This window comes from Brugia malayi, assembly GCF_000002995.4.
Source record: "Brugia malayi strain FR3 genome assembly, contig: Bm_v4_Chr4_scaffold_001, whole genome shotgun sequence".
NCBI classification, from domain to species: domain Eukaryota; kingdom Metazoa; phylum Nematoda; class Chromadorea; order Rhabditida; family Onchocercidae; genus Brugia; species Brugia malayi.
This window is the reverse complement of record NW_025062478.1, coordinates 2,751,157-2,764,678: the sequence shown is the minus strand read 5'-3', so window position 1 is coordinate 2,764,678 and position 13,522 is coordinate 2,751,157. Positions and strand designations below refer to the sequence as shown.

The following is a 13,522-nucleotide window of genomic DNA, read 5'->3' as shown; positions in this document are numbered from 1 at the left end:
CTGCAAAAAAATTTTATAATAATTTAAAATTTTTGTGTCTTTCAAAATTCAAAAATGTTTAATTTTATAATTTTTTTTCTTTTTCTTCCTCTCTTTCTCTTTCTCTCTCTCACTCTCTGTCTCCTTTCATCAAATAATTCTCATCAAATCAACAACATAACAACGACAATAACAACAACAACAACAACAACAATTGCTACAATAACAATAACAATAACATTAATAATAATTTATAACAAAACAGGTAGAATCTAAACAGGTTTCGATGGAATTATCAACAAATTGCAGGTTTATTTTCATCAAAAATACTATAAAAATATTCAACAAATAAGTAAGTAAACTGAATCTAACAAATAGCTGTCATCAAATTGTCAACTGAAAAAATTTTATGTAACAAAAATTATGTCAAGGGAAGAGAGAGGGAGAGAGAAGGGGAAAGAGAGAAAGAGAGAGAGAGAGTGAGAATAGGAAAATGAGAAGAAAGAGAAGTAATAAAAATATTTTAGAAATATGCTATTAATTTAATTAATTTGTAAAAGTAAAAAAATTCTTTGTCTTATTTTTTCTAATGCAATATCATTAATTATTGGAGTAATTAAATTTTCATAAAAATAATACTTTTGCAAATTATAGCACAAAATATGTGATATTGATAATTGATAATGATTAGAGATAAAAAAAAACAAAAACGTAATTAATTAATTAAAAAAAGATATAAAAAAAAGAAAAGTATATTAGTATTTTGTAGTGATTTATTTTAGCATATAAAATTGTACAAATTTCATATCACTTTTTTAATTTGATTTCTTAACAAATTTTTTCTCTTTTTAAATATTTAATTAAAGTTAAATTATTCGAAAATAACTAAATATGATTGTTTGAAAAGTTTAAAAAATCCAACGGACTTTTTTACGAAATCACATCAATTTATTTTTTTTCTGTTCCATTAATGATTAGCAAGTGATAATTAATTAGAAACTTAAATAGTATTATTATTAGCAAGTGATAATTAATTAGAAACTTAAATAGTATTATTATTAGCAAGTGATAATTAATTAGAAACTTAAATAGTATTATTATTAGCAAGTGATAATTAATTAGAAACTTAAATAGTATTATTATTAGCAAGTGATAATTAATTAGAAACTTAAATAGTATTATTATTAGCAAATGCATCTTAATCAAATAAAATAGTTCTGCAACAATTAAATTATTGAATTCATTACATGAAAATTATTTTATTATTACTGTAAAAATTAAAAATTATTGTTATGATTGAATTGTTGTATTTCAAATGTGTCAAATAAATATTTGATTCAATTGTTTGATGTTTGATGGTTACATAAACAAGCAAATAAGTGTACATATAATAAATGCAGCTACAATAAATACACATGCGACAAATGCGCACACAATTAATAAACAGATACACATACACACACACATACATACAATCATATATATGTGTAATGAAAATTAATCAATATTCAAAAATTTTAAAACATTTTTATTACTTTTGTTTTTTTTAAAAAAATTGCCACAATGAAATTCTAATTTTTCAACGCATTCTTAACATTAATACAAAAATTAATACAAAAAAATTTTAGGGTTAAAGGTCATACATATAAAAGGTTAACAATTTCAGGCAAATCAATTCAAATTGGATACATTTCGATTATTTGATGCATTGGATAAGAATTTACAAGAAAATTTATTAGCAGCAATTCCAAACGATGCTGATCATACACCAAAACCACAAAGATTTCAAGATTTTCTTAAGGTATGCATGAATTATGCGAAATAAATTAAATTATTAATTTAATTAATAAAAATTTGTTAAATTTAATTAAAATTGTTAATTTAATTAAGATTTTTATTGACTTAGTTAATTCAATTTTTGTGAATTCAGTTAAAATTTTTCAAAATTTAAATGTATCAGTTATAATTTTCTTAAATTTTTAACAGTATTACTTAAGATTTTTTTTTTAAATTCTACATTGATGTAATAAGACAAAAAAAAATATTAATAGTAATTTTTTTAATTCAATTATATATTTAAATTTGTTCACAATTTTCTGATAAATTTACTTTCGGTAATACTATTTCAAATTATTACAATTTTTTATTGCATAAAATCAGATGAATATTTGATCATTTATAATATGTATGCATAATTAATTAAAATTTAATTAAATTAAAATTCTTTATTAATTTTCATTATTATTTTAAGTATTTATGTAAAAGAATAATTTATTAAAAATTTTTAGGTTATGCAAATATCAAATCAATTGAATACGAAATTACCGCCATCCTTAATTTCTTCAACCGGAAAAGTTGCAGTTGAATCTGATATATCACAAATTCATCCTGCAATAATGCAAAATTTGTCAACAATGTTGCAATCAAAATTACAATCACAAATTGCACAACAAACATTATCACAACGACAACAATTGCTATTGTCAAATTCGATTGTAAGATTTTCCATAAAAAATTAATTATTTATTCATTTGATATCACTGATAATAGAAGTACAAATGTTAGCTTATCAATAATTAAGCAAGAATTTCTTGATAAATTTTTAAATCATTGTGAGTAATGCTTGATATTACTGGTAATAAATGAGAAATGCGAATTTATCAGTTAAGTTTATCAAAATTCCCTTAATAAAATTTTTAAAGTACTACACTTCTGATAAGATTACTCGTTGATATTGTTCAATAATAGATAAGAAAAGTGTTAATTTATTAATGATCAAATGACAATTTTCCTGGTAAATTTGTAAAATATTTCTGTGTGATAGCAAACAATTAGCAATGATTATTATTTAATTAATAATTTTCTTTTTTTTTTTTGTTTGTAATTAATAATATATACTAAAAATTATGATTAATAATAATTAATAAAATACACTTTTTTTTTTTAATTAATGATATATACCAAAAATTTTTTTGACAGTATTTTTGACCTTCTTCTTAATTCAGTCATCAAAATTATCACAAGCAGATCAAAGAGGCATAGCTCAACAGCGACGAATTATTCAACTTTTATCAAATAATCAAAATTCTCATCGGTATATTTTATTCACTTTATATTTTTTTATCACTACTATTTTTTATTTAATTATTTAATTAAATATGTATGATAAGTAAATAATAAATTTATGGTTATCAAAAATAATTTTAGGAAAGTACCAATATCACAACAACAACAACAACAACAATTTCCATCACTGCGACAAGCAATAAATTTTCAACGAAATATCTCCAGAAATTTGATTAAATCAGAAGGCATTTCAATGACAACAAATGGTAAATTATTTTTTAATTATTATCAAGCAGTTATCACTGCATATATCAGTAATCATTTATCAGCTATTTATCACATATCACTTCAGATTAATATAATATTATTGTAAAAAATTTTCTACTTAACAATATCTTGAAACTTTTTGTAAGTTATTAAATTAAAATTAAATTAAAGCAGCTTTTCTGATTACAATATAATATTATTTATTTGAACTGCTATAATCAATAAATTAATCTGATTAAGAAATCACTTAAAAATGAAAATAAGAATTGATTTTCCTTTTTTTTTCATATGATTTTCGAATAATTTATGCTACCTTTATCATAGTTTACATTTTAATTTATAATACATTAATGGATGATACATAATTATATCATTTATTAATATAATTAATTATTTAATATAGTTAATTAAATTATATTTGATAATGTAATCAGTTTCTGATTTCTTTTTTTTTTTTTTGATTTTGAAAATTTGATCATAAAATTAATTAATTTATTGTTTTTAGTTTGCATCGATTTTGATCCATTCGAATTATGCATGCGACGACGAGCATTTTGTCGCATATCACGACGCATGAGACTGAGATGTCGCAAAGTGTGTCATTTTTGCGAATAATTTATTCATTTCATCTATGCTTCTCGTTATTTCGATCTCATTTGTTTAAATTTAAATTACACTTAAATTTAATAAGTTATGAAAGAAAAATTAAATAAAATTAAAAATTAAATAAAAAAATTAAAAAAAATTTGATAAAATTTAATCATACAAAATAAAATATTTGCAATCAAATTGTTGGATTGGTAAATTGAATTATATTGAAACTAAATGTTTGTAATTTAATAATATGTTTTTGAATATAGGTACATTTTTATTTATTATTCTTAACATTTTTTAAATAATTGTTTTTTTTTTGAAAAAAAAGGAAAAAAGAAAATTAATGGAAGAATTATTTAATGTTTACTTCGACAAAGAGTCGAAAAACTTTTGTCATTAAGTTGTTAAAATTAAATTATACTAAAATTTAAGAGTAATTTTTAATATTTCGCTGTTTATTCTATAGTAATTCACATTTATTTTCATTAATTATCACTGTCATTTTTTATTAACAATTAAAAGTAAATAAGTACTTTTAAGAAGAAGAAAAAAAGTGAATGAAAAAAGTTAAACATCTAATTAGCATATTAATAGTATAAATTTTTGTATCTCATCTAATTACTGCCTTATTAATATGTAAATTTTTATGTATTACATAATAATGCAAAATATACTTAAAAAAAAAAAAAAAAAATATATGCATCATATAAAAATATGTGTGATATATTTTTTTTGGTTTAAATTAATTAATTCAAAAATAAATGAAATGTCAAATGGAATAAAATAAAACAGTTATAATTTTCGTTTTTTTTTTTTTTTTTTTTTTTTACAAAATAGAAATAATTTTTTATATTAAATTAACTTGATAGGATGGAAATGAGAAAAGTTAATTCTTTGCTTTATTAAATTATCGATTTATTAAAAAATATGCCAGCAAGATTCTATCAAATATAACATCGATTTTTGATCTATGATATGAATATCAATTACAGGAATTGATATTATAGGTAAGAAAAGAATGAAAATAATTATAAAGTGCCTCTTCTCACTTTTTATCAGTCATGGTGACAGCTTGAATTTATGATTTAATCTTTGACAATTAAAATTAGCAACTGAATGCTATTCGCAACAAATTGAATTTTAAACTTATAATTTAATTTTTGACAATTTGAACAACTTGATTTTTGTGAGTTGACACCTTCCAAATTATCAAAATTCAATTGATAACATAATTGCACAAATGATTCTCATACTATTTTGAATTCCGGAAATACTCATTTTAGATTGTCGCTGCGGTAATTAATTATGTTTTTTTTTTCTTTTTTTTTGGAAAATAACTGCTAACACTTTCCTACTGGACAAGTTCGAAAATGATTAGTAAATTAATATCTGAACAATTGGAATTATGTTGCAAAAAATCATGCTTTCTCAGTGACATGTGAAACATGCATGCAATTTACTTAAGTGATTTAAGTAAATTTAAATAAGGTTAAGTAAAGAGCATACGGGAATATAGAAGATAAAGATTTTAGCACAAATAAATTATCTAATCTGTAACTGAAACAATTGTAATTTAGGAATAAATAATAAAATGAAAATATTCCTTTTTTTGTAATAAAAAATAAGAGAAACAGAATAAAATAAGCAACACTAATTAATGCTTTAAGTGCAAAAATGATGTCATCTGAGGTATTCAAACTGAAATGGAATTTATATTTTACCAGTATTTAAATGCAAATTAACAAAATGATATTTTAGGAGAAAAGTGTGTAAAAGTGAGATAAATTTCAAAATTAATAAAAATATTACGGCACATACGTTAAGAATGATACTGAATACCATGAATTATATAGATCATATAAAAAATAGGAATACTTAAGTGAATTCTCAAACCTGCATTATTTGATTACAAAAGATTGATATCAGTTTTGAATAAAAATAATCAATAATGGAGTTAAGAGATTCCAAGCATTTTAAGCAATCAGTCGAGTTCAATTCGAAAAAAATAAAAATAAAGATATAAACATTTGCAGGACTATTCATAAACTAAATGCTTACAAACCTTTATATCATAATATCACAAATTCGTGCTTAAGAGAAATAGAACTGATATAAGACATACAAGAAAAAAAAAGAAAAAAAAAAAGACACAAAAGCCCAAATTTAGTAGTGAAAAAAGAAGGAGAAAAAGAAGTTAAGTAGACTAATATAAGATAATGAAAATAATGCAAAGTAGATATTAATGATTTTCCTTGCAAACAAACATCAATCATTTTAATAATCTTTTTTTGTCTCATTAATTTGTCTTTGTCGATTCTTAAATTCTTCTCCTGCTTCTTCACTAATTTTTGCAAATTTATCCATCATTTTAGCACGAACTGTATCTGTCAATGCAGGGACATCCTGAATTGTCATCTAAAATATGAATAAATTATAATTATGCATATATAAATATAATTATGATCTTAAAAACATATATATAATATAATCATTTCTATTTCATACAAATACAAAAAATCTACAACATACACCGGTAGTCTGTATCGGATCCATAATTTCCACAATAACGTAGCCTGAATCTGCGAAATATCGCATATTCTTATTATAGAACTGCTTGTAAGAAGATATAACTATCGGAATAATTGGTATTTGAGCCTGAAAAGTCAATAAATTAATTTATAAAGTCTGATAACTTTTACCTCATAATTATAAAATAATCATTTGCTTATATCAAAAAAAAGCTAATCTTACTATTGCAGCATAAGCTATTGAGAATATGTCATAGAGAATTACAATCTAACACGAACAAATCTTTAATTCATAGCAACAAGCAATCAATATATAGATCATTTAAAATATAAATACGTGTTATTTCAACTAATAATGTAATTAAACAACATAAATAGTTAAACACTGATATGTTTTATGAATTATCGAAGACTTCAATGATTTCTTTTACACACAAATGAAAAACTTACAAAAACTGCTAAATTAAAAGCGCCTTTTTTGAATTCAATCATTCCATCACCATGATTTCTAGTGCCTTCTGGAAAGATGAAAACACTTAGCTTCTGCTCAGTAATCTTCTTTGAGCATTCTTCCAACGATTGAACGGCTCTTTCTCGATTGAACCGATCCACAAATACTGCTCGGCTCTTAATTTTTTTTCTTTTTTTTTTTATGCACTACATTTGAACATTATACTTTCCTTAAAAACAAAATTGAAAAAAAGAATAAATAAATAAATAAACAACTACACAAAACAATTATTTATTTACCCATAATCAAAACCAAATCATATCAGTGCAATCATATCATTCACAAATTATTTTTTTTTCAAGTCACTTTTAAGATGAATCTTTAAAAAGTCATCAATTAAATCAGAACAGAAATAATCATAAATACATAATAACCTTATAATAATCATTACTGTTTATATTTCTCTTAATTTTTCATTAGCAACTTACGAGTAATGATGCAAAATTGAAAAATGGTACGTATTTCAATGACTTTTTCATCATCACTGTACATTTTGATGGCCAAAAATGCGATAGCACAACAATATCGACCGAACTCTGGAAATTATATTTGATTATTAATAAATATTCATATACATATAAAATTACCTCTAAAATTGTTGGGATGAAATTTCTGCATAATATCTGAAAGTTACATCATATAAACGCATATGCTCTAAATGTTTGTTTGCTTATTTTCTCTTTCTTTCATAGAGTTTGCTTATTTTCTTTCTTTGTTTGTATTTGATTTCCTCTTTTTTCTTTTATACAACAGAAATTGAGGATAAAAGCTAGATTAGCTTTCATAAATATAGTTTATAAAAAGGAAAAAAATTAGAAAAAAAATAGAGCTTTTATAAATACAGACTGATTAAAAACAAGAATTAATTGTGCATGCAACATAAAACAAACGTACAAGCATACGAGACTAACACTATGTAAACAAATGTCCCATAAAATAAAATATCTACCATTAAAATTTGACGAATATTGTTGCCAACTGAGTTTTCCAATAAAAGCGCTTCTTTTTAACGTCTTACTCATTCTTTGCAAAGGAAAAAAGAAAAAGAAAGCAATAGAAAATGTCATAATGCAGTATAGCGATATGAATGACACTTATCATCTCTATCAGTATATCATTCTATTAAGCAATATTCGCAAATAATAGAATAGAAGCTATTACTAGAGCATTTTGTAATAATTAACTAACGAAATATCATAAATAAAAGTACCTGATGATTACATACAAATATAAATGGTCCTGGTTTCTGTAAGATTTCACCATTTCGTACGATAACTTTGATATTTGTCCACCTTGACAGAACGTTAAAAGAATCAAAAACAAATTTTGGCACCTATAAATAGATTTAAAAAATCCTAAAATATGTTAAAAACAAAATTTTGGAATATTATTTAATAAGCGTAAATACGCCAACTTTAAATATTCATCTTCTTTAAAAGCGAGAGAGATTTTTTCAAAAAGAAAAAAATTTTTTTTTTTTAGAAAAATACACTTACATCACCAAAGAAGTATAACGGCCAGGCAAAACAAACGATCACAGCATTAAGCAATATGGCACAATAAATACCAACCACTTTAATAAAATATAGACATTTCAAATTTAGTGATAAAAGATATAACAAAATAGCAAACACTGACAGAATAGTTAATAGTTGACAGATGATACACGATGCAGAAGATTCTAGCTCTTTCATTGATAATCTGATAATCCACTTTTTTCTTTTTCCAAATGCAACAAAATATAAATAAAGAAAGATAAAGTAACCTGAAAGTTAATAAAAGTAATAAATCAAATTATCGGAAAAATTTTTAAAAAAAAATTTAATTTATCATGAATAGTTACACTTTGGATAATGTCATGTATGATGACAAATTCTCTCCATTGAAATGAAAATAATGTATTATTATTAAAGAGAGAAATCATTGTTAGCTTGACCGAAAAAAAAAAAAAAAACCACAGTATATACAGTAGATAATTTATGAAAAAGTAGTGATAAATTTATTTTTATTAAAGGAAAAAAGAGCCAAGAAATTCAGAAAATCAGTGTAAAAGGTCAGAAAATCCAGCAAATCAATGTAATCAAATAATGAATTAACTGATTCGACTAAATCTATCCATTTGATAGTGTATCAGTGAATTCATTTAATTTTAAAAGTTAGTTATTAAGTCTTCAGCATTCTGCAATTGCTCTGAATAGCAGTAAATATTGAGTGAAGGAGTTTCAAAAATTAGATATAATAGTCTTTGCTACTTGAACCACTTTCCACTGTGTGATAAGAAGACATAACTGTACTTACAAATTTTATTTAAAATAATGAAAGAATTAACAAAAGAATGTTATTAATGAATATAATAATGTACATATATGTCACCTTATTGTGTTACTCATTTTATAAAAACAAAAATGTATACTCATTAGGAACAAAAGAAGTGAAAAAGAAAAATAAATTACAGCAATAATTTATTGATGAAAATAAAGTCAAGCAGTTTCCGATGGAATACAGTGTACTTATCATTTAATAAAATAGCGAGAAAGTTCCACATTTTATTCCTAAATTTTTAATGAAATATTGAACTTCAATCTCTTTAGTGTCCAAGTAGTAAGTTGGTTTTAACTAAAACATACTAAAAAGCTAAAAACAGTTAGCTTTCTGAAGGTTTAAAACTTGAACTTTGTTTTCAATCATCCTTTTCTCATTCATGAATAATTTATTTTTTCTTATAGCCAAAATTCCAACTTGTAGTATCAAAACCTTAATTATAATAAAAATAAAAAATAAGAAAAAATGCACAGTTTAATTGTAGAATAAACTATCACTACCACAAAATTAAAAACATCAACTAATTCAGAAGACAGGAAGACATTTGCTATTACTACAAACAAATCATAACATTGAAAAATCATATTAAACACAACTCTACTCTCTATTTAATCATAATAATAACTAAGTTTTAAAAGCATTTAGAAAGCATAAAAAATACATTGGAACTAATGAACCAACGAACGAAAGAAATGCATTCTAGAAATATGATCGAAAGCAAAGTAATTAAAAATTTACTGCAACAATGAATTTTGATATTTTCGAAGAATCGAAAATTTTGCATAAAATCTTGCTAAATACTTTCAAACAACAGCGTCTCATGATCAATGCTATTGCAAAAACATATAATTTAATATGATTTTTAAAACTGCTTCGCTCTCACCAAAAAATCAACAAATTCGATAACTCGTACATGAAAAAAAAAAAAAAAAAAAAAAAAAAGACTAAGGCATTTTCAATAAAGCTTCGTAATCCACTTCACCACTTGGCAACATAGGTAACTGTCCTTTATTTACTGCTTCACTGAATCCTATACCCGACAAAGCATACTGAGCTAAATCCATTTTGCCAGGTGTGTAGCTGGTTACAGAACTGTAACAACATTAAGAAGTTTATTGAAAGTCAAATGTATTCAATCAAATGTATGTTACGCTTTCTTCCATTTAAGGTAAAAAGAACTTAAAAAACTACGAATATTTATTTATTCATCAGTCTTATAATAAAATTTTATGATAAAAAATAGCTTTATGATTAAAAAACTAATAAAATTTTATTGAAAAAAGATGAAACAAACCTGGTCAACCACCATATCAGAAATGGTTGTGTGAATGCTATAAATAGCATTAAATATATTTTACGCTTTTTTCCACCGTATTCATTATATGTATTTTGTACATCCATTAAAAATGTCTTCACTGTTCGTAGCTTAAATAAAAATAAATCTAAAAAAAGTGTAAAAAAAAAAAAAAAAAACAGAAAATCCAAAAAAGAAAGAAGCTTGACAATCCTAATAAGAATCTAAGTAATCATTTTAAAAACTACTCTCACTCTTATTTAAGCTTATTCTTGATTTGAATGAATTGAAATGATCTTTTCACTGAGCTGGTTTCTATCACACATCATTTTCAAATAAAAACTGTGATAAATAAAAGCATAAAAAAATGGAGCAACAAATAATTATTCACATTTTTGCATTAAAAAACTGCACATGAAGGAGACTAATAATAGGGTATTAAGCATTTTAAACCGGAAAGGGGAACAAATTCCATTCATAACAATAAATACATGAAACATACCAAAAAGAAAACAATTGAAAAGGATATATAGGCTAAAACCCAATAATAGAATGATTTACCACCTAATACAAAGACCAGTAAGCATACATTCATCCTAAAAAAAATATAATATCAGCAGGTATGAAAATTTAGCGATAATTATGGTTTTAAATAAATACCGCAATTCTAAAGAGCAATAGGTTTGATAAATCAATCAGATTTGATTAGTTCAATTACTTGATTTAGTAGTATATTTAATAGACTAATAGTTTATCCATCTCGTTATAAATTTTCAAAAATCTTACCCAACAAATTTATAGCTACTATATGCAAGTGAGTGCCAGAAGGTGAGCGATTCCGATATGTTCATTATATACCTCGTTATAATTATTATCAAATTTTCGAAAATAAGATATGCTAATGCATTTGTTGTGATGATGCCCAACTGCTCGGGTGTAAATCTTAAAAAAAGAAAGTATTAAACAGATGCTTTTAGACCAAAATAAACATTGCAATTAATTAATTAATTAATTTGATTTGCCTTTTTTGTATTCCTAGTACAAATCCAGAGATAAGAATATAAGTTACGAAAGCCATTAGCGGAATATATAAGTCGGGTGCATTGACATCCAATCGCGGTGGTAGTGGTGAATCCGAAGAATCATACTTGGCAGTCCATTCCTAAAATTATAAGCTAAATTTTACAGCATATTAAAAGAAAGTAGATTTAACTTACCCCGAAATGCAGAAACTTACTCGATGTAAAAAAGGGAACAGCATAAGACCCAATTTCTTGCCAACATATGTATTGTCCACAGCAAAATAATATTTCAGATGGAATGCAGACAAATATTTAGTCAACTGAAATTAGTTGTAAAATAGTTAGCTTCGGCCAGAAAACTTTTTCCTAAAAACTTTTTTTGAAGTCTATTCCACTTTGATTTCAGGTATAATAATGTTAAGTATAAATATTTATTGCTCCAACAAAAATATTTGTCCGAGATTAATTACTGTAGGTTATATATATATATGTATTGGGTTATTGGATTAATAAAAAACATACCTTTTCTTTCTGTTGTACAGCGAACTGACCACCAATTTGTTTTGCAGCATTTAGCATTGGCTCTGACATAAATTGATCAGAAAATGATGACAAATTTCCAACACCATACGAATCTGAAAACATATTTAGCATATAAAAGCTGGAGAATATTTGCACATGTAGTAAATATTAAAACGTCTAATACTCCAAAATTCATATCAAATCATTATTTCTAATTTGGAAATGAAAAGGAAAATAGAAAGATGCAAATCATTCAAGTCTCGAAATAAATAATTTAATTTCAAATTATTCATTTGAAATTCGACGGATAAGATAAACAATTATAACGAGGGCTAACTCTGCGATGGCATTCCGAATGACTGCATTTGATTTGTTTGGGAATAATTAGCTGTCATTGGTACTGAAGGAATGGTTGCTTGTTGGTTATAATAGTTATTATAGACTTTATCAGATGGCATTGCTCCTGTAGGCCGACTGCTAAAAATGTTGATACTGCAGAAAAAAATTTGAAAAACTCTAAATATTGAATTCCATTTCCAAGAAAATTCAAACAAGCATATCCAGCTCGGTTGCCTTGAAAAAATAAATACATAAAAAGAAAGATTAAAGACACATTCTATTGCCCTACAATATTATATAAATATTATACATAAAGTAAAAATTTTATCTCACAAAATTATTGATCCCAAAATACCAGAAAAATGAACCACAAATTGGAAAAATTAACTCATTAAAAATAAACAAATAGAAAAGTGAATTAGCAACGAATTTTAAACTTCTAACTCAGCTTAATAAGGAGCCAAGTATAAATAAAACCTGTAAGTTCCCTGATTACTCCATGGTTGTTGCCTTTGCTGCCAATGCTGATTAGCATTGTAGCCGGTATTATAATTGCTATCATCATTCCAACCCCAACTTGGATCTGTCATTGTACAACTGGCCTAAAAATTTGTAAAACATAATGAACTGTATAACCATGATATAGGTTAAGAAACGATCCGTTAAAAGGATGCTAATAACATATTGTATCATTATGAGATCATTATCATTATAACCATTTGACGCTTCCATACGCTTGTGTCAGGTCAGGCGCCAGAAGATTTCTGACTATAAATTAAAATTAAGCTCCAGCTGCGTTTTGCTTACGGACAAAATAAAATTAAATTTCAAAAAAAAAAAAACAAAAATCTTCGAGAATTCCCTTCTTATTTCCCTCTTTTTGAATTAAAAAAGAAAAAAAAAAAAGAACACTGACTAAGAAATTAAGTTTCCAGAAGAATTTAATTATTTATATCTCATAAACACAACGACTAATCACCCCCTAAAGAGCATACTGATAAATATATCACCATGAGATCATTTATCATTACCAAATCATATAACACTTCCATACGTTTGTATTACATACAACATTTTT

General features: G+C 24.5%; 2 protein-coding genes across 2 annotated transcripts; both read right to left on the bottom strand.

The window, feature by feature from the left end:
• Positions 1 to 6,180: 6,180 nt before the first annotated feature.
• On the bottom strand, positions 6,181 to 8,639 carry Bma-acl-2 (Uncharacterized protein; the record flags this gene model as incomplete). Its single annotated transcript, XM_043081417.1, has 6 exons — positions 6,181 to 6,321; positions 6,436 to 6,561; positions 6,885 to 7,061; positions 7,374 to 7,481; positions 8,156 to 8,278; positions 8,442 to 8,639. 6 exons carry the CDS (start codon positions 8,637 to 8,639, stop codon positions 6,181 to 6,183), a joined length of 873 nt encoding a protein of 290 aa, XP_042937351.1.
• Positions 8,640 to 10,211: 1,572 nt separating this feature from the next.
• Bma-yif-1 (Uncharacterized protein) lies at positions 10,212 to 13,034 on the bottom strand (the record flags this gene model as incomplete). Its single annotated transcript, XM_043081416.1, has 9 exons — positions 10,212 to 10,359; positions 10,562 to 10,692; positions 11,064 to 11,157; positions 11,348 to 11,503; positions 11,584 to 11,723; positions 11,799 to 11,903; positions 12,106 to 12,218; positions 12,443 to 12,582; positions 12,922 to 13,034. The coding sequence occupies 9 exons, from the start codon at positions 13,032 to 13,034 to the stop codon at positions 10,212 to 10,214; spliced, it is 1,140 nt and encodes a 379-aa protein (XP_042937350.1).
• Positions 13,035 to 13,522: the final 488 nt, after the last annotated feature.